Here is a 23481-nt window from a genome sequence, read left to right as displayed (position 1 = left end):
CCTATCTTGTGCTGAAAAATGGCATTAAACCCTAGAACAACAACAACAACAACATGACCAATATGTCTTCTGCCATGATGCCTACATGTGTCAGATATTATGGAGTGATAGCCTTTGGTGGTAACTGGTGCCCGCTTTCTCTTTGTACAGCCAGAGAAAAAAAGTTGGCTAGTTGAGGGATCAACACATACAAAGTGACAATGTTATTGAGTCAACACCAGTCCCTGAAAAAAATGCTACCTTCCCTTCATAAGCCTCTAATGTGGAGGCTCTCTTGCTCTTGAGATTCTCTCCACAACTGAAAGTCTAAATTCTTTCTTTAACATGGTTGTCCTGACAAGAGTCAAGTGCAATTGAGAAGACAGTCCAGGCACGGGTGGTACACCTTTGACCATGGTTGTTTAGAAGATTTAGTTTGGCTGTAGGTTTATCACTAGATCACACAGACTTTTGACCCAGGACTTGTCCCATCTGAGAGAGTTAACCAGAATTATGACCTCTTTTTCTGTATTATATTCAGTACTAAGACTGGGGTGGGTAGTTTAAAGCCTATAACCTCCCCTCCCCAACTGACTGACGATACATCCATGGCCAAGGTTTTGAGATTGGAACCAGTGATACAAAGGTGGGCCATTTGTGACTCCACCTTGATGCAAAAAGGTGGATGATTGGATGCTACCTATACTGCAAATCTGATGAAAACCAAATGGATGAAGAGACCATTCTGTATGGATAACCATGTGCTCAGTGCTACACCCTCAGGTAGACTGTCTGTGCATGGTGGGGTGTAAAGTAAGTGCAGAGTTGTAGAGAAACTTGGTTTCTTACCTCCCCTGTATGGGTGCCTCCTAGATGGATTCAGCTGTTGTCTGCTGGCATAAGTTTGCGATCAGAATGACACCTGGGATGTAAAAATCCCTTTTTCTTGGCTCAGATATCATCTCTCCATCGTAGCTGGGACAGCTTTTTTTTAAAAAAAAAATTATACAGGTCAAGTAGCAAGTTGGAGAAGTAGTTCTTGAACTGCCTCCTCTGAACTTCTTTAATTTTGCCTCCAAAAATCAATGGCTAGCCAAATGGAGTCATCTTAATGCAAAAGCATGCTGCAGCTTTAGCAAAGTGGTACACAAACAGGCATCATGACCTATCAAGTCACGACTGGGAGAGGTAGTCAATGCATTTGCAATTGAATGGTAAGCTGCTGTTTTAATGACCTGAGGAATTTAGACTGTCAACTCCCATGCATGTTGGCTGGCTGAATTTTCTGTCAGTTGGAAGGTCACCAAGGAGGTCACATCCAACACTGGAATCAGCTGACAATGTTCTGAAGATGCTTTGATGTGGCAAGAAATACATTTTTATCCAGTTTATAAAATAAGTGTGGCAGAAATGTTAACCTCCACTAAGTTTTTATCTAATGCCAGGAGTTTAGTATTGTAGGTAGCAGAATTTGTCTTGTACAACATGAGGAAAATGTTGCTGTTACTTGGCTCTCAACTTGATCTTTGATGAGAGGGGGAGCAGCCAGAAGGATGGAGATTTCTTCATCATTGATGTTGAAAAACATTTTGACTTTATAATCATGTGTGGTAGCAAAGGGTGAAGGGCATTCCAAAGCAGGCAATACCCAGTGTATCTCCTTGACAGCAGCCTTTAGCCATTCCATATGGCAATGATGATGCAATACCATCATCTCTACATAATTCATGGCCAATATCCTGCAGATAAACACTGAACATAAGCTGGCTCTGCCAGCCAAGTTTGGTGTACTGGTACAGACAGCTGGTTTGCCAGGAGTATTGTTTGCACTGTTGCTGGTATAGACAGCTGGTTTGCCAGGAGTACTGTTTGCACTGTTGCTGGATTTGTGGAAGGTGATCTGGTTGGTGCAATGGGTATGGCTGGATGGACGGATCTTTCACTAAAATCATCATACTATGTCTGCCTAGCAAGGTACAAGATCCCCATAATTGTAATTGAATGTAACCCTAGGCATTGAAGGATGGACAGATCTATCATTAAGATCTTGGTAGTTGTAAAGAGATGAAGCAATAGACCTTGTGAGATAGACACAGATTTATCACTAAGATAACTGTAACTGTATACTGCCATAACATGGTGGGATGGACAAATCTATCTCTAAGACCTCCATTATTGTAGAAAGATGAAACCATAAGCCTGGCAAGAGGGACAGATCTTTCAGTAATATCCCTCGATTAAGACAGCTGGACTGGCTCGATGACTGAATCCAATGGTTGGACAACCATGGACGGATCCAGACAGCGACATGGTAATATAGGATGGATCCATTAAAAATCCCATGCAACCAGACTTATAGACCCATGCTTGGACCTAGGCTGTCTAAAAATGTACATTCCTTCACTGTATCATAATTACATGTGGGAATTTAAAATCTGTGTTGCTGTCACCCTCTTTCTCTGCCTTGGTCAACTTTTATAACATTGTATTCCATGCACACTTGGACTATATGGTGCACACCCTGCATGGTGCTGATCATGAAGATTTTGTACCTGAAAGGCACAACTCATGCTGTCTTCCTTTGCCTTGAACTTGGTGCATCTATTACACTTCATCAGAAGGTTTCACTGATACAAGATAAAAACAAAATATAACAAAAATGTGTAAATTAATGATGCAGCATGTTGATAAGTCACTAGAACTACACCTGTTACTAACTATAGTGTGCACAAAACTGTTAAAAACAACATGCATTGGTGATAGTCAATTTTGGACACTGTCAGAGAAAGTGAAAAATGTCACAAAATTTTTGCAAAATTTAAACATTAACAATATTTACCACCTATTTAGGAATGAATATTAATCCAAATAAATCTAAAACCTTGTACAGATGGTTCACATTTAACACAAATTTGGCTTTGATTGGTGGGAGGTGTCTCATATAATGCTGTTGAATGGAAGCAAAGCTTAAAAAGTGGAAACACAAAGTTGTGGCAAGGGAGGTAATGTACAAGAGTTATTGACCTTTGTCTACATAATAAGACAGAAAGACAAATTTTCATCTTTCTGTATGGCTGGATTCAGAAGGTAGCAAATTTATATCCTTTATGTAAATGTTATCAGGGAATGTGTTCAAGGAGAAAATGAAAACATTCAGGACTTGCCTGCCTCTGCAGATTATAAAAGCAGTTTAACAGCTAGAACTTTCACAAAGGAAACTTGTGTCTCATTTACACTGGTAATACATGTATAAAATATTAAACAAATAGTTGTGTACCACTTACAAATGCTGTTATTATTCTTTATGATATATGTATTTATTACTTAAGAGGTTTTAAGATTTCTGAATATTTGTTCTCCTCTAACCAGGCAATTAGGATTTTGTCCATGAGGAAACTGATGTCATGGATTAAATATTGTAAAACACTTCAAAATTATTAACAAGTAAACAGCTTCACTTTATTAACAATCTGGCTCTTCCTTAATAATCAGGCATTTTGTTTTAGCTAATTCCCTACTAGAATTTCCTGATGCATCTGCTACGACTACTGGATTTAAAATTTCTCTCCTTCAAATGGGCTTTATCAAAATATTTATGACATGGATCTTACAGGTTCAAATGAGTACTGCTTTTAACAATGCACGCATTATTACCTGGGCATCTTCCTTTTCTGTCTGCCTCTTTAAATGATTGTTCCTTCTCATCTGCAGATTTGCTGTCTAAATTTGATTTTTCACTAGGGTCACTCTCGCTACTGCCACAGCTATTTCCAGATCCTGTAAAAAATTTAAAAAGTAAAAAACTGCACCAAAAAGTACACTCTTTAAGCACATCCTTCAATTACAGGTATGTCAAGCTCTTATACAATCAAATTAAAATTGTACAATTCACATGAAATGTGAATGCAGTACCACAAGCAAATATGAAGAAATACAAGAAAGAAAAAGAAAATTAGTCATTATTTTACTATATTATTTTTCATTGAAATTAAAGAGACCAAACTGCATGAAGGCATAGTCTAGAATAAAGGTGTGAGAGGAGGGTTGAAAAATATCCACCCCTGACCATCGCATGGCAGCATTGGTTAAGCGACAAAAAGTAGACAGAGTTTGATGAAATAATAAAAATTTTCAAAACAATTGAAATAAAAATTTGTTCTGACAGCCAGTACAGTTTACCTTGTCCTAGGAATCATACATGTCAAATGTTATTTGCACTGATTACAAAGGACAAGTCTGGAATTGATGTTAAAAAATAAATTACCATATATACTCACTTATAAGATGAATCCAACTGCAAACTGCATAGACCCATATCTACTGTTGCATAATGCACCTGCAGATCTGAATCTGTGCAGTTTGTTAGGAGTAATCAGTAAAACAAACAGCACGTATCCTGATCTGCATGAACATTATCAGACCTGCCAACCCTAACAAGACCTCAGTAAGGCAATTTTGTAAGAAAAGGTGTAAGAAAATATAATGTATTGCTATTGCCAAGCTGAAACACATGCATTTAAAAGTCCAGAAGTGTGATTCAAGACAGATGTACAGAGGATAAACATCGTGTTTAACTCAAACTTTTGGAATGTTTAATTTAAGCATAATTACCTCCAGCACTGTTTCACAAACTGCAGTTCCAAACTCAAAGGAGTTCAAAGGCTTCTTGATATCTCTCAACTTGATGTAATAATTTGAAAAAAGTCATGGTGATGGCAATTAACTTTCCCACCATGTGACATACTCCAATCAACAAATTACGTCCACTGAATGTAACTGCTGCCCTTCCTGCTCCCCCCTCCCGAATCAAAATATTCCATTTCATTTTTTAGTACTATTAAAACTTTTTTAAATGTTTACTGTCCCTTTTGTCTTGACTTCTCGCTTGTTGAATGCTATTTTATAAAAACATTGCCTGATCAAGCAGACATTTTGCATCATAAAATATGTGCAGTTTAAAATGTCTGAAATACTCCGATAAAGTCATTCTGGCTCCCTAACCAATTCCACTAAATCTAATATATATGAAACCCAGATCCAAATTAAACATGGACAAGCCAGAATCTGTTTTTTACCATAAACAACTGTAATTCTGTCATTTGTGCTTTTATTCCACAAGTCTGTATTTTAAGGGAAATTTCTGTAAGGCTTATGGCAAAATCATAAGGGCTGGCAGGTGTGCATTATGCTATGGCGGATCAGGAGCTCTGTTGTTTGAAGTTTGACGACTTATAAGTGAGTATATATAGTATAAAAATAGCGTTATTCACAATATTAAAAGGATCATCACCAAATGTTTTGGTAAAACATAAAAATATACAAAAAATTGCGGGGACAGAGGTGTTGTCAAAATGAAAGAGTCTGGCACATACCTGAAAAGTCAGTAAACTTGTAACTGATATCTGAAACAGGGGAACTACATGTGCTCCAATTAAGTGTGTCATGCCTCCTTCCCACTGACTTCACACTACATGGAGACTGATCCATCAGGTATGCTGGTTTACTTCTGAAACAGTCACTGAACGCTGTTCTAATGGGAAATGTGCTCTGCTGTATTGGGGTAGACAGGGTCATATTCCAGACATTTGGCTTCTTGGAATGAACAGCTACCCTTTGCTGAGATTCAACAAATGTGTTTCTGTTCACTGATACTGAAGATGACTTTCGAACATTTTTAAATAGATTCAGATCAAATTCAGATTGCAGATCAGATTCAGATTCACTGAAGTCAGACTTTGATGTAATCATACTCCATTTTCCTAAAGAACACACTGGGCTAGGATGTGACCCTTTAATGCATTTGGAAATACTACTGTAGCCTAGACTTGGGGTTCTTCGGGTCCTGCTTTTTGGTGGTGCAGCTGTTGGCTTGGCAAATACAACTGGAAACTGGGAACATGTTTGTTTTGATTCTTGGCAAATATCTTTATCACCTTCCTCATGTGAAAACTTCTTAATAGCAACTGTTGTTGCATTAAAATGATTCTTGCTAGAATCTTCTGTACTGACTTTTGATTCCAAAACAATAGAATCACCTTTTTCATTACACAGGACTAGCATTTTGGGTTCAGAAATATGTTTTTTGATCTCTGAATTAGTATCTTTTGCGAGGCATTTGTTGATGTGGTTCTGTGAAGTGTTGCTCCTGACTGGAGAGGTAATTGGCCAACATTCGTCATCATCAATCAGTTTATGATTATCATCAAATTTTCTTTTCTGACACATATTTGAACTTGTCTCCATACCGTCCCTTATGCCTATAATGTTTTTTATCATTGATGTTGCTGGGGCAGCACCACTGTTAACATCTTCCATCACTCCAGATTCCTTCATGCAAGTGCCTGATAGTGTTAAGCTTATGTTGTCACTTTCGACAGAATTGACTATTTTTTTACCCTTTAAATGGTCACCATTGGTCATTAGATTCTTACTCTCTTCATTCTTGTTTATTTCTTGCTCTTTTATTGCTATTGTATCACTATTATGGGCTGACATACCCTTCAATACGTCTTTGCATTTCTGTATTGAGGAGATCATATCCATGACATTTCCAAGAACATCGTGGACAACTTGGGGTAAGAAAGACATGCTTGTTTTACCGAGGTCCTGCTTCAAGTCTGCTTCAGCATCTGAGTCTATTTTATCTTTCTTTTCACATATAGATGTTCCTAAATTGACCGCTGACATGTCATCATGTGCTTGGCAGCTTCCTATCAGCTGTTTACTTATTAATGTAGAAAAGTACTGAGCATCCCCAGGACTCAACTGACATGTATTACTGAACAGGTCATCTTTTCCAGACAGAACTTTGCTTCCTTCTTTGATTTTTGGAAGAGTGTTGGATTGGTCATTCTGCACAGCAATTTCTCCAGTAGAAAAATTTGACTGTTTTGTAGGGTTGTTTTCTCTCGCATTTAAACTGTCCTTATCTCTGTAAAACATTTGGTCCTCCAGCTGATTTGTTGTTGGATACATGTTTTCTGTTATCTGATGAGGACAGTGAGGTTTGTTTCCAGGAACAACAGATATTTCAGTAAAATCACCAGATATATTCTGCTTGGAATCAAGGTTTCTACAGCTAGTTTCCTGAAGCACTGCCTGTTTGTAACCAACTCCAAGTCTACAATCAGCACTGGCACCATCACTTATGTCAAGGTTCTTCCTTGTATCACATGATTTGGAGGGAGTTAAGTTCAAATAATCAGCACCATTGTACGATTTGGAGTCATTGAAATGATAATGTATAGATGTTTCTGTATTTCTATCCCTAGAATTCAGGGTTCCTAACTCTTTGTCTGACCTAGGAAGCCTATATGACAAACAATGATCACTGAAGTTCTGAGTGAGACTAGGCACTGCATGCTCACACAAGTACTTGGTATGGATGTGTTCTGTGCATTTCATAGGAGTGTCTCTACCTTGGCCTACCTGTGTCTCAAATAGGTTCTTCATCATGCTATCATGTGCCATCTCAAGCTTTTGTATCTCTGATTTCATTGCAGTGTCTCCACCTGGGTGAAGCTGTGGCCTAAACATGTTCTGCTTCATGCTATCATGTGCTACCTCAAGCTTTTGTCTCTCTAATTTCTCCTGAAAAAGACATAAAAAGACACAAGGTCTAACCTGTTCATACAAGTTTTTTTCAAAATCTATAGCATGGAAGTTCTAAGCAGGAGCTGCTTTAGGCAATTTACAAAGAGTACAAAATATAAGGAATCAACAAAAATTCAAATAAGTACATAAAAAAGAGGTCATTTATAAAGATGATTCTTCATAGTTATTTTGTTCTCTTCATGAATTCAAGTGATGGATACAGATACAGATATAATAATAAGTTTGATAAAATGCATAGATAGAATTTGAATAGATTCACATTCTGGGAAAGCAGGAGCAGCATGAAAAAAATATTATGTAATTCTAACAAAAAAGGTCATATTATAATGATATTTCGTATCTTGAAAATACAGTAAAACCTGTTATGAAAGACCGCCCCTTCTGCCAACTGAACATGGTCTCTGATAAAAGGTGTGTGAAAAATAAATAAATTCCTTTGTATGAGGGCCTCAAGGTAGATTAGTTCTTAGCTAATTGTGTTACCCTCTTTAAATAAGGTCATTATTATTATTATTATTATTATTAAAAAGGACTGGTTTCCAAGGTCAATAGTTAGGACTGTTGAAGAACAAAATACCCACACTCATTGTACATGTATCATATCTTTGATTCATAAATCTTGTTAAATATTGCATGCATTCCTCTAAAAATAACTTTATATACATAATAAAATGTGAATCAGATTAGTATATCAATGGTGAAATAAATTAAGGTAATATTTGTCCTTTCTGTAAGGTAACTTTACAAGTCCATAAATTTTAGAGTTGTTTCTAAATGTAATAAAAACTGCATAGCTAGCTATGAAGTATTTATCTTATTGTATGAACTAAATCATTTTTCTTTATGAAATCCATTATACTTCTTTGTTGAATTTTTTTTATTCAGCTGATTGGTCTGAACACGTATTTCCATTTCTAAGCAAAGAAGCAAAAGTTTGGGATTGCCATGTTGTAAAGCACATTCTTTAATCTTCATTAAATGTTCTATGACTGTAGAATATGAAATAACCTGAGACAGAAGTTCACCAACAGATGACTCATTGCAACTATCACTGTCTGCAGTTGGAGAAGTGCCTATTTACCTCTCTGAAGAATATCCTTCTTCCAGTCTGGCCCTGACATTAGAAGTTTCTAGACAGTGATCCATATTGGCATATTCTTCCAAAGTCATGCCACTGAGAAGAGGTTCCATTGATAAATGCATGTCTTGTTCACTCTCCTCGCTCTCTGGCTTTATGGCTTAAATACTGACAGAAAAGCAACAGCTGGCAAAATACTTTTCGATGGTGTATGCAGACAGAGCATCCCACACTAACTTTATCCAAAAAATGGCATCCAGAACAATGACAGATATTTCAGTTGCTGTACAGCACTCATCCATTTTAGAAAGAATGTGTCGCAGTAGTTTTTTCTGATAATTCATTTTTACAGCCTGATTTATCCCTGCATCACGCATCACAGGGCTGTAGTTTAGATGTTGTATTTTGGGGCAGAAAGACCAGTTTTACATTGCTAAACTGAACATCTGTGTGTGCAGTGCAGTTGTCTATGATAACTAAAATGTTCCAATTTTTCCTTTTCCTTTTATTGTTGACAGTTGCAAGCCAGTTACAAAATGTTGGATTCATAAGCAGTACCCAAAGCTCTTAAATTAAATGACCTAAAACATCTTAGCCTGTGTGATTTGCCTATAACTAAGGGGTCCCGTTTTTCTCCAGTTGCACTACATGTTGACAATAGTGTCAACCTCTCCTTTGCTTTTTCTCTCCTTTGCAAACATCTTTCTGCACTAGAGACATGTCAGGTTGTCCTCTGTAAAAGAGTCCTGTTTCATCAGCATTAAAAATATTACATAGGTTATACCCTTCAGTGATGGATGGAAGTCTTTTTTTCCAGTCATTAACTGTCTGTAAATTCACATCAGCTGATTCTCCACTGAGCACACTAGCTGTGATATTGTATCTATTATTGAAGCTCTCCAGTCAATCATTAGATGCAACAAAGTCATCATAATTCAGTTCTGCTGAGACAATAATTGCCTTTTCTTGAATCAGCTTTCCACTTACTCGTATGTTTTAACTCCTGGCAACACAAAACGACTTCCATACTCACTCGTTTAGAACCCCATATACTGTCCGTCATGCCTTAACATATTTCCTCTGTGCTTGTGCACCTTTCTGCCATTCATTTCTAAAGGACTCCTTGCCTTTGATAACACTTTGAACTTGCATTTTGCCAACGTTTAAGCTGGCTGCTATTTTGCAAGCAGTCTCCCCTTTTTCACTTCTTTAAATTCTGTTAATTATTTCCTCCGATGTTAGAATTTTTCTCATTTTCATGGGAGGTTCAATTACTGTTTTTAAAATGTTAACGTAATAATGACTAGATGTATTTCGGTTTTGATCAGGCTTTTGGTAAATGTGGAATAAATGTAAATTTATGTACCAATGAATGAAACCAAAAGATATAATTAACTCATCAAGAAACAATACATTTATTTTGAGATGAAGTTTAATTCACCAGTGTTATAGCTCAATAAACAAAGGTTGTGACCATCTGCACCCGGTTATACAGATGGTGGCTTGGTGCACACTGTAACAAAAGAAATAAGTATTAAAAAACACACCATCCTTTGACAATAACAATCGAATCCAGAAATGATTCTCATTTACTAGCACTGAAGACAAAGAGCTCATTCACCCCCAGGCATTACGGATTAACTCGAATGACAAACGATGTACTCAACCCTACACTCAGAAGCCCTTTCAAAAGATTTCTCACTAGGCCATTACTTGTGCTGTATGGGTTTTCACAAAAGATAAAAAAAAAATACAAACCTCTAAACTGACTGTATGTCCATGATTACTCCCTTTGATGAAAGGTTAATCTTTTGTATTCACTTGACTCTGGCACTTCAATGGTGGTTAGTGACATATACTTTAGTCTGGTTTACATTATTTTACAAATGACACCTTTTGCTTGACTAGTAAATTTCACAAAACTGGTAACCAGCCATTTTTTTAAATAATTAAATTATCAGAATGATCTTTACTATTATGTGGCCATTGTTACAAAGGATTAAATACTGGTTAGTGGTGTTTATCTCGTGATATGGTTGTTCAACTGCAGTGTTATTTAATGTGCACTTTGTTTTCATACTACATGTATCCTAAGCTGTCATGTATACAAAGGATTAAGTCAAGGTCAGTGGTGATGATCTGTTTTTGCGATGCAGTCTTTCATAGCAGTGTCGAAATGTATTTTTTACCAAAATAAAATGGGTGCTGGTTGCGTTCTGCAGGTGGTCGCTCACAACAGAGCATTTTTATAATAAAAGTGATCCATGCATTACGATTGTAGTCGTAAATGACAGGTGGTTGCTTATAGCAGAGGTCACTCATAACAGGTTTCACTGTAGTTTGAAAGCAAATGCATTGAAATTAATGCTTATTTTGCACAACTTTAACTTTCCTGGCATTAAATCTTACCTACCAACCTGCTGAATATGCATTTTAGTTAACATTTTCTTCCCATGACTGCATTTATCATCAACTGGCAACAAAAGACCACTACAAAAATGTCAACTGGGATTTGAATATTTATTATCAATTTATTAAGGTCTCAAACTTGAAGGACCACCCAACAAAATAATACAGTAATATCTGAAAAACCAGACAAATAGCTAATTTTGGATCTAAGTCAGAGTAAGGTACCTGGAAACAAAAATGAAATGCTCCACTAGACAGATGCCCTTGCCAATATGATGCACTGAAGAGAAAAGTTCTAAACCAACTAGGGGTCATAACTCTTAAAAGTTTTGCTGAAAAACCATTAAAATCACACCTGCTATAGTTCTTCTTAATGTAAAACCTACATACAAATTTCATTTTAAACCCTGATATCACTGAAAAGTTGAATGAAAGTGAACATTTTTATTTCAAACAGGGCTATAACTCTGTAAAATTGTGTGCAGAGATGAAAATGAAACCTGACTAAGGCCATTTCAATTCAAATCCTCATACAAAATTTGGTTTAATCCATGATATTCTTAAAAAATTATTTAGTGCAAACTGCAATGCAAAGATTTATGGCAAAGATGGTCAGAACTGTATGAACTTTTGCGGAAAATGATGAGAAATGACCTAGACCCAGTCCTTTTTAATTTAATTCTTTTTAATTTAAAGCCTCAGTTCAAATTTGGTTTCAGTCAATCAGTTTTTCAAAAACCATGAACATAAATGAAAACAGTAATGGACAGAACATGAATCAGCATTATATAGAAAGGGATGGACAGATGTAGGCATCACTATATGCTCCATCCATCAACGATTTTTATAATTTTAATGCAGAGGGGAAATTGCCTGCCTCTGGCTTTTTTGTAATGGGGGAATTTTCACTTTCTTAAAGAGATGTTGGTGGTTTTTTAGATTTACCTCTTTAAGTATGTTGCAACAAACATGTATAAAATAACTTTCAATGAAACTACAATTGTTTATATTCATCAATGGTGTGGATAAAGAGACCGTCTGTTATGACAATGGCACTATGATGTATGCATTAGCACCACATATAACAGAAGCAATATTACTACCAAATACTGCTAATAGCATGTCCTCCATTGTATAAGCTTTGCTAACAGCATGTCCTCCATTGTATAAGCTTGTCAAGTACAGATGCTTAAATACTTTTAATACCTAGATGATCAATGAAAGTGTCTAAAGTGTCTCACAGATCAATCACAAAAGCCTGATTATGGTGGCCGATCAAGAAGGGAAGTGCTTACATATTCAGATCAAGCTTTGCTAATGTTATAGATTTTGCTACCCTTGCAATGAACAGACTGCATGACTAAACCATGCTGTTTCATTTTTAAAGGGTGTGATTCAGCAAATTTAGCAGAAATTCATGCAACTGCACTTCCTCTAAAGGTATGGCTGGGGCATAAAAGGCTAACATTCATGAGTTATGTTTTTCTTACATGAAATGTACAAATATTTTATTGGTAACCTTAAACAAAGCACTCAGAAGTGACTCTTCTCTTGGTGTCATTTGACCTCTGTATTTTTCATGATGGGCTTGATCTCTGTGACTAGCATGGTCCGTCAAGACTTCAAAAACATCCTGGCTTTTCTTACTGGCTTCTTTTTCAATAGCTTCAAGTTTGTTATCCAAATAATTAATCTTCTCAAGCAGCATAGTATCATTTTGTCTGAAGATAGAATTTTGAGGATTCTAGTAAATTAGTGACCTTTATAAGATAGCTATTAATTCCAAAAAGTGTTTCAAGGAATTCAATGTCTGATCTGAGAAAGGCATTCTGATTAATCAGGCAAAACAGGAAACCTCAATATTTCAATATTAAGCTGATATCTGTCAATGCCCATGCTGAAAAGTGTTGACTGATGACAAGAAAAAGTAAAACTTGTAAAACTTTGACCACTTTAAAAATATTTTCATTATTTCTTTTTTATAAATTGACCCTTGCAAATAATTTTGGTGTTCAATGTTTTTAATCACCAAAAATAACAACAAGATCACCAAAAATCTTGACAAGAGAAGTGTATAAAATGAAAGATCTTTTCTTGAATCTGCCCCTGGTAATGCCAAACAAATAAATAAATAAAATTCTTAATAGCTTTAGTAACACCTTACTTACAGAAATCTTTGTTTATCCAATGGCTATCAACACAATGTCATGAGCACTTTAGTAATTTCAATATTTTAAATAGATAATTATATCTAATGTCAACAATACAAAAGCAAACTTTGTTCACGGATTCACCCAGACTAATATAGAACAGGAATTAATTATTTGTTTATCAAATCACTCTTGATACACATTTTCACCTGACCTAAAAGAATATGCAGCACCCCAATGGAAAAACATAGTCTAATTTGGTGAAAAAAATACATAATGATTGGCATGTATGTCACTGTAAAGTCTTTCTAATCAAACCACTCCTTATTCAACTACTGGTTTATTACAACTATTTATAGAGATTATTCAAATGTAAAGTAATCTATCACAAAGGTCAAGTTAATATTTTTTCTTTCATTTTAACAGGAATTGCTCCTCCATAATCATAGGAATAAATTGCACTAGTACTAAATTTTATTATATACTTAAATGTACAATATAGAGACTTACTGGCAAAATAATTTTCCTTTTTTTTTTATTCCTATATTTTCACATGTGAAAAATACATTGTTATATTTTCACATGTGAAAAAAATATTCTTACGTTTTCATGTGTGAAAATATAAGATTTCCCATTATGCTATGTGACATTTGATTGTGTGATCTCACAAACTTTGAACCTGCAACAAAAAAAATGTGTACTTTGTGAGCTAGAGTAAGTAAATAGAAAATCCCTTACATTTTCAGGCATGGAAATTAATCTTTGATAAAGAAATCTGACCAGAAGCTGTTCACATCTCTCTGACCTATTTCCCATTACTTCCTTGACAACAGTGACAAACCTGCTGTGATGCATTGTTTAATTAGACTTGCAGTTTTCAGATGGGGTCAACTAGTATAAAAATGACAAAAATGTAATTTACTGCGACAGTTTAGGTCAACAAAATCCTACTGTTTTCTTAAGTATACAGTGGAACCCCGCTATAACGCGATGATCGGGGTCCATAAAATCGGATCGCGTTAAAAGCGGGGTCGCGTTAATGCGGGGTTTTACAATATTTAACTTTTTTCCGAGAACATATACGTGTATACATGTACAATGATCAAAAGTCGGCTTATCATCAGATGAATATTAACTGGAATGCATTAATTAAGATATATTCAAAATAATCGATGGCTAATATATTTATAGGTTATTACTGTGCATTAAAAACATTTACTAATTTTTATTTGTTTGAACGATAATACAGATTGACCGATAATACCAGACTATCGCTATATCATGAAAAGTGTATCAACACCGTATGCTAACGTGCCGTCGTGGCATGCAGTTCATCCATAATGGATGTAATTTCATTGAAAATTGTACAGATTTAAAATATTCAATAATTTTGTAATAGTCTGAATTCGTCGTGTAAAATATAGGATGAACAAAATATTGAAACCATTTACTTGCCGTCTGATATTGTACGGTCATTGCATGCAGCTATTCCCGGGTCTACATACGGTGTCTGTACAAATTTCATACCGCTAAAATTTTATCATATGCGACAACTGCAAGAATAATTAACAATCAACGCATGATTTCAGCGTGCAAATAACTTTTATTTCAGATTTTGTGAACATCAAAAGAAACATGTGAAAACTGCGCAAAGTGCAAAGTCAGTGTGGTTCCAAATTTAAATTTCATCATTTCTTGAAAAATATATCCAATGACGTTTGCTTCTTTGCCGCGAACTGTTGGGTTCTAGCAAAGTCAAGAATGTTTCTTAATTGAAGGACTTTGACGCTGTCAACATCTTGTGTTTCCAGCCACCTTAAACTTGCTTCTAAATGTACTACTGCTTCAGACACTTTTGGTGGGGGAGTTGGGGTGCCATCGTCATCGTTATCATTATCGTCACTGGTTTCAGGTTCTGATTGTGCAGCTTCATACTTCCTGCTGACATTTGTAACAATTTCGTCATCTGATATGTGTTCGTATATAGGGCAGATGTCATCTACTGAATACCAGTTAAGGATATCATGGTGACTGTGCTCGTATTTTTTGAGTGCTTCTTCTGCTAAATGAAACCAGTTTTCTCTTCTAGAGTAGAATACGGAGCTTCACCACAACCTGTTCAAATTGATAAATTTCAGAAGCCAAGCGTTGTACACACTATTTCTCGTACGTTATATATATCGTATTATTTTAGAATCCATACACGATCACTTCTCCAAAATCACTTAAAGAACCTGGATAAATTGTTAAGTTCCGATCGTTTATTATTAAAAGTCATACGCGAATTCTTCCACCAAATTATAATAAACGTTTTACACACTATTTCTCGTACGTTAAACAAATATTTTCACGGTCCGATAAAAATACACGTAAATGAATTTCAAATTTCAGGAACCATGCCACGATCATATTATTTTAAAAGTCACAACTAATCTCATGCCCAAAATGAAGTTAATTTCTTGTTTTGTTTTTTTTTACTTTTCTCCAAATTTTTTTCTCCATGTGTGAATGAATATACGAAATTTTGGGAGCCATGCTACGACCGCGTTATATCCGAATTCGCGTTATGGCGGGGCGCGTTATAGCGGGGTTCCACTGTACTTGTATAATCAGACTGTGAAAGTGAGGTGAATTATGAAATGGGGGGTGGGGTAGCATTGTCTGCTAAGAGTGAGTTTAATCTTCCCAACTTTGAAACTTAGATTCTGGAGCAAGTCTGGTATATAATAAAAAGAATATTTTCTTTTCATAGATTAATACTGGACATAATTCATCTTGTGGTACCAAAAACAATATTTTTAATGTGTGACTTTGCCACTCATTAAAATACGTTTTTGGTACAACACTATGAAATATATCTAGTAATAGCATAGGAAAAGAAAATATCCTCTATATATACACCCCCTTATTTTTGTAATTTATTCAGTTTCCAATTTACCACATTGTGTGCATGCATGAGTTTATTATATACAAATTTACATAATTAAATCTTGAAAAATGTAAATTTCAAACCTTTTCATTCTCTCAAAATTTTCCATTAAGGCATTGAAATCTTTGCTTTCTGGATCTTCTACAATCTTGTCATCTTTTTGCAAAATAAAAAGTGTACGATATGGTAATGAGAATAAATGAGGTAAAGATCTCTGATTTGAACCCAACTAGACATACAAACACAGACACATCTCATGCAATTCTTGCAGTCCAAAATCCCAAATTTGTAAACTGAAATACTTGTAAATGTATGCTAATATTCTTCACAATCTTAAGATTTCTCAAATGAACTCCTTAAATATTTAAACTTTTAAACTTTCATTCAAAATCCCATTCGCTGTGAAATTGTTGTGATTAATATAAAATAAATGATACAGTCATGCATATACATTTACTCACATTCACTTCTTCCTCTTCTAAAAGACATTTACGAAGTTAGATGGATTCCACCCCACCCCCAACCCTCCTTTGTTTTCTTTAGGTACCTTGTAGAATTAGAAGAAAAAGAAAGTGTTAAATGGGTAAAGATTTCGAACATTATTCATCATTATCCATCTGTTGTTACCTTTGGAAACACAGAAATGTAGAATGTATTTGACTGCCTTGGACATTTCTTCATCTTCATAATCTGTGAGTAGCTGAATCAAACAGGCCAATCCACCATCTTCAATTATGTACTTTTGATTGCTCTCTAAATAATAAGCCAGCTGTGTGTCAGATTTGAGATGTTTAAAAAAATACACCAACTCAAGTACAAAAAAGTCTAATTAAATAAATATACAACTACCATTTCATAAACAGAATGTTCCAAATGCAGTGTGTTGTCTAAGCTTCAAAATGAAAAGATTTCAATAAATGGTCAATTATGACCCCTTTAGAATTAATTCATGAAGATTGTTAACACATGTTGCATGGACTGGTTGAGTGAAATTTATTTCATTGGTCTGTTAATAAAGAATACAGATTAGTACACGAAACTGGAGATAGCACTGCCTCTTAAAGTCTCACTGAAAATCTGAATTAAAAAAAAAACAGCTGACATTGCTCACCTGGCTTACGTAACAGTTGACCATTTCACTAAGCAGGTTTATGTAGTATTATAACAAAATTGAGGAAAACTATCTCCCAAACTTTATATCATGTTAATTTTAATTAACTATTTCACTATTTCTTGATAAAAATTTGTTCCAAAAATAATGGCACGATATGCACAGTTTCTTGTTCATACTTGAATCCTAATGATATATGCCTTGTGACATGCTGGGGTTTGTTATGCCATCACTGTGGTAGGTGTGGGGTGGGGTGCTTCCAATATTTATTCAAATTATTATAGAAGTCCCATCCAGGCTTGATTTTGGTTGGAAGGAAAATTAGTGAAAGATATATGTAAAGCTCCAATCCCCCAGTCAGTAATGCCAACGGTTAAGTTACTGAACATACAAAATAGTGAAACTCAACTAATAACAATTTAATGACAATTCAATAATCAAATGATTAAAATTTCCCAAGTATTCTCCTTCTGCTCAATCATGTGAGAGCCTATTGCATCATTTGATTAGTAGTGTGAGATAGCTTTCCACCTGTCCTTGTATTCTACTCATCTGTGTATTCTTCTCTCCTATCCCTCCAATTCCTTCTCCTTTTCTCCCGACAACTTTCTCCAAATTCCTTCTCTCCAATGACTTCTCGATACTCCTCCTCCTTCTCTACTTTCTCCTCCTTGACTCCTTTTCCTCCTCCTCCTCGACTCTATACTGACTAGACTTGTCGAATGTAACTGCTTCGCTAGTCTTACTTCTGTCTTCCTTCTTAGAGACTCGGGACTCACTGTACCAGAAGTTCTGTCCCCCAAAAAGCTTCATGTGAAACCACAAGAATGGTACAAATTTTCCTTAGCCCTCTATTCTCACACTACACCCAGCCTGTTGGCTATTAAATTTCTTCAATCACACATTCATTCACATCGAAATACTCATACCTCATTGTATAGTAAAACAACATCGTAATAAAAGCATGGTATCAATTACTTCTCATACATACATCAATAAATTGCGTTACATCAGTACATATTCCTAATCCCATTATAATATACAATATCACAACAATCAGATGCATTTCTTTACATTAAAACTCATACAAAGTACACAAATATTCAAATACCCTTGCTCTGATATATCCATACATCCATATTAACTACCATATATACTTGCGTATAAGCCAAATAATTTAGGAAAAAAATAAAGCCCTGGAAGAAGGGGTTGGGGGGTTGGTCAGCTTATCCCCAGACCAATATCTAAACTTGACAGTTTTAAGTCTTTTTATTGACTACTGTAATGGCTGTAAATCTTGTGACAGGAAAAAATAACTTTTTCCATGTCCTAAAACATGCATGTAAAAAAAAAAATCATTTTTGGTTTCCCAACACTAATTAAACTGTTATAAAGGACTATGACTGATTTTGTTATTACTTTGTATGTGCATATTTTCTGATTTCCGGAACACAAACTTAAATAAAGTTAAATATAGACTTCATAATTCACAGGCTGGTTGAGTTTACCTGGGCAACCAGGCTGAACTATAATGTAAAGTACTTACACAGTGCAAAGCGTGCATAGCATCATTTAAATCCTTATTTATTCCCAAACGTATCTGATGCAGATTTTGCTTGATTCGTTGTACTGACCAAATTGCTCTCTTCCAGATAACATTTCAGCTAGTCCATAATAACTGTTTCATTTAAGTTGAATAACATGCTCACAAGTTACTCATTTTCAATGATATAAGCGATTTTCAAACTTAGGTAATATTTATGAAAATGTATGCACATTTAATTGTAAAAGGCATCATAACCAGCATAACTTACATGTTCATGAAGAGTGGTAATAATAAAGGCTAAAATTCTCATTATAATCAACTAAGATCATCATGAATCTACTTTTAGTTCTGTGTTTTGGCTGAACAACATCATAACTTTCCACACAAAGGAAAGCTTGAATGTTTCAGTGTCTCCTTTGTTGATAGTTGGCCTGACTTGTCTTTTGTTTTCTGACAGCAATACAGGCCACTTAAGCATTAAAACCCTGAAAGTGGCTTGTGTTAAGAGGGAATTTAGCACGATTACCGTAGTTTTGTACAACGGGTAGTAAGGCATACCTGTACTTTTTTTAAAATCCAAGTAGGAAGATTGAATAAAAAAAATAGGGAGATTGGGACCTAAAATTAGGAGGTTTTTTGTGGCTATTTTAAAACCTTTTTTCACTAAATATTGACCAATCTTACGGGTCCAATATGCGTAAAATTCGCAAACGACACAATGTTTTTCCCTGTGATGCCCGTTATCTTCCCCCAGGACATGCTCTATTTTCATATTCAGGTCAGCTGTGGCCAAACTGCAAAGTATCTTATGACTAGTCTTAAATAAACAAGCAAGAAAGCCAGCAGGACTAATTAGAAGTTAATCCTGCTTATCGATGCAACTATTTTGTGAAAACGACTGACCCTCCGTGATAATTCAAAGAAACCACGTTCTACACTGATGTTTGATATGCAAGCACCAGCAATAGATTGGCAAATAAAGGATTTCCAATTCTGGTGAACTAAAAGAACCTAAATAGGCAGCCTCATGGTACCGTACATGTGGCAACTATTTTCCCCTCGTTGTATATCCGACCTTATTTCCTTATTGTCAACTCGTAAGGCATTTTAGTATTGTTTACTATAAACATATGAAGTCTGAATTAGTTTTTTAAGGCACATATGCTGTGTGTTATGTATTTTCATTCCTTCTTTTAATTTAACGATGGTAATTAAAGTTCATATATACAGCATAAAAATGCCAGGTATTCACTCATGTCCATTTCTTTGGTGGGAATGGCACTATAGCATATGGAATTAGAGCATTCATAGTAATCATTCTTGGGACTGAAATTAATTGTCAACATTTTTATTGTTGTGGTTTATTTTTGGTTCTGGTTTATTTTCTGATTTTTATATTTTTGTAGACAAAAAAAATCGTAAATTTACATGAGTAATGTTTAAATTTAACAATCTATTTATTGAAGAAGCGAATTCTTTCTAGTAATAATTTCGTCACAACAATATTCACAGGTGATACAATAGAACATGGCTTCCATGGATTGCATACGATATATCTATGTATGTAGGACTTTTTTTAAAGGATAAATGAAAATCAAAGACATCATGTAATAATCTGGAGTTCTCTGCAAAAATTGGGAGATATTATGAAATTGGGAGGTGGGCGTGGAATGACCCTAAAATTCAGGAGGTTTCTTTTCCTCCCCTCCTGGCGTGACAGTTAACAAGTATGGGTAAGGTCACTTACATCAAAGCAAACTACAACACTGCATTTATGGCATTAGCATAATTTTCAAAGCATTAATTCTGAAACTTCATTATTGTATTTTGGAGTTATCATTAAAGTTTAGTGCAGTGGTGCCCATGATATGACTCAAAAGAATGTACTTCATTCAGTAATTGTTTAAACATACAATGTACATGCGGTGGCACGATATGTAAATATGTTCTGTTGCCTAATTGTGAGCACTGAATCAAACCGTATTGTTGTTAGCGGTATTGTCATACTGGGATCACATTTTAATAAGTTAGGTATTTACAATTTCAAGGCAAAATAAAAACATAATTACTAGTACACTGATATAAAATGTCCAGTGCAATAATAAATAAACAAACAATAACTGAGGCAAAAGGGAGAGGTAGTGTTACAGCAACTCATGAATGCTCAATTCTTGTCATCATTCGATCAAGTTATACACATATCTAAATTAGGCATGAACAATAAGGAAACAGAAAATTAAATAAATTACTTTTCAAACAAACTTTTTAATAATTTTTGTCAAGATAAGGGTGCTTAAATAAATGCCTTTAGAACTTACGGCATGATGTCACGGAGTTGTGGGTCAGCTTATACACGGGTCATGCACTTTTTAGTGTTTATGCCTATTCAGTTTGGAAGGTTGGCTTATTCGCGAACGGGCTTATATGCGAGTATATACAGCAATCTTACACACTTCAACCATATTCCAAATTCAAGCATGTGTAAAATCTAATATATCACATGAATAAATGCACTAGTTTACTATGAAGTAGCCTAATAGCAAATTACAAAATTAATTCTGACCACAAGCTAACAATCTACATAATTCTCTACATACCGTATTTACCGCATATTTAGGACACGATAAAATAAATTTTTTTTTCCTGTCCCAGAACTTATTGTGAAACATTTTTTCACTTTGGTCATATGTCCCAAGACTTAAGAAACGAAATAAATTTGTATTGCATTTGTGCCCCCCCCACTGCACGTCGCAATAAAATAGATAAATAAAACGCTTAATTGATAATAAAAAGAAAGAAACTAACCTTGTGTTGTTATCATTTATTCCTTTTTTCAACATGAGCATTAAAGAATAAAATATTTCCACGAAATCTGTATAAGTAGCGTAGGCTTCCATGCAGTAGCATGTATCAATTATGTCATATACCACACACCATGTTGTTCATTGACATGAACACTGAGAAACAGTTGTGAGTGGTTGTGCTCAAAGGTTTGAACATGTTATCAGACTGAAAAATGGAGCCAACAAAATAGCATACAAGAGGGAAATAGTCAACTGATATCTTGAAGACGCCATTCACGCATGACACGGTGTTGGGTGCAAAATAATCAAGATTGAATTATATCCAGGTCTACTGTATGACAATATCTCGCCAAAAAAAAATCATCATTTGAAAACACATTCACTTGAGTGCAAGTGACAGTCTTTTCACCAGCTAGGGTTACATAATTATCCTTACTATAACAAGCACATATAAGCCCTGGTGGTGAATAAACATGACTGGCAGCAAGCAGTTAACTCCTTCTTTGAACCTACCGACAGGACATCAAAGACAAAAGGTTATTTTTTTATTACAAAGCAGGCGATCTCAGAAGCCGACCCCGGTTACTTTATTTTGTAAAGGATATCAATACAAAGGTTATTTTATTGCAAAGCAAGCCAACATCGGAAGTTGACTTTGGATTATGTGAAGTGAGCCGATTTTTTTTTTTTTTTTTTAATATACAAAGATGGACAAGATATGGAAGCATACTTGGGTTCCTTTTCAACTGTATTCACAGGAATTTTGAAACTAAATTGAAACAATGGAACAAATTTTAAAGTGACACAATATAGTGCTTTGTGCACAGATGTCGATGACCCAGCGTCACCCAGAATATTTGGAGAAAATAAAATAATGTGATGAATTCGTTAAAGCCAGAAGAGGACTATATTATATGCCAGTATCTCGCAAATAAAAATCATTATTTGAAAACACATTCACATGAGTGCAAGTGACAATCTTTTCGCCAGCGCAGGTTACATAAGTATCATTAATATTTACCCGCAGACATCAGTGCACCTTTGTATTATTACTAAAGATGCCAAGCACATATAAGCCCTGGTGGTAAATAAACACAACTGGCAGCCAGCAGTAAACTTCTTTGAACTTGCCGACAGGACATCAAAGACAAAGGTTATTTTTATTACAAAGCAAGCAGACGTTGGAAGCCAACTTTGGACTCGGAAGCCGAACTTTTTTAAAGGATATCAATACAAAGGTTATTTTATTGCAAAGCAAGCTGACCTCAGATGCCGACTACTGGATTCTATTAAGTGTACCGATTTATTTTTTTAGCTTTGAATATACAAAGATGGCCGAGATATGGAAGCTAACTTTGGTTCCTTTTCAACAGGATTCACAAAAATTTTGACAATAAAGTAAAACAATGGAACAGTTTTTAAAGCTGCACAATACAGTGCTTCGTGCACGAACATTGATGACCCAGCATCATCCAGAAGATGTGGAGAAAATAAAATCACGTGATGAATTCGTGATGGCCGGAAGAGAAACAGATCATTTCACCGACAATATGATCATTAACATGGATGAAACTCTAGTGTACTTTGATCGCATTCCTGGATGGACTGACGATAAGATGGGCATCAAAAGTGTGACAATTAGCAAGACTAGTGCAGATTTGAAAAAAATCTTCCTTTTTTCTTGCAGTTTCCACTTCAGGTGGTGTGTTGCCTCCAACAATTTTTCACGGTATGAGAAAGTTAAAAAAGTATTCACGTACCAAAATAATAGACTGTATGTGTGCAGGAGAAAGGTTGTGTTGATGAGATGCTGCTGCAGTGGATTAAAGAGTTTTATCTCAAGTACAGTTTTATATTTAAA

At 35.2% G+C, this 23481-nt stretch overlaps 1 protein-coding gene across 1 annotated transcript in view; it reads right to left on the bottom strand.

Moving 5' to 3' along the window:
* LOC149784908 (uncharacterized) overlaps positions 1–23481 on the bottom strand; it is a 67651-nt gene that overhangs the window by 21570 nt on the left and 22600 nt on the right. Inside the window, exons 7-11 of the mRNA XM_089931264.1 lie at positions 16787–16912; positions 16243–16315; positions 12600–12801; positions 5352–7569; positions 3634–3756 (exon numbers count right to left, since the gene is read on the bottom strand). Of these exons, the coding sequence (XP_089787390.1) occupies positions 3634–3756; positions 5352–7569; positions 12600–12801; positions 16243–16315; positions 16787–16912 (2742 nt within the window). The remainder of the gene's footprint in view (positions 1–3633; positions 3757–5351; positions 7570–12599; positions 12802–16242; positions 16316–16786; positions 16913–23481) is intronic.

Source organism: Sinohyriopsis cumingii, chromosome 13 (assembly GCF_028554795.1).
Source record: "Sinohyriopsis cumingii isolate HCF-2022 chromosome 13, ASM2855479v2, whole genome shotgun sequence".
NCBI lineage: Eukaryota > Metazoa > Mollusca > Bivalvia > Unionida > Unionidae > Sinohyriopsis > Sinohyriopsis cumingii.
Note: the sequence above shows the minus strand (reverse complement) of the source record. Positions and strands in the feature narration are given on the sequence as shown.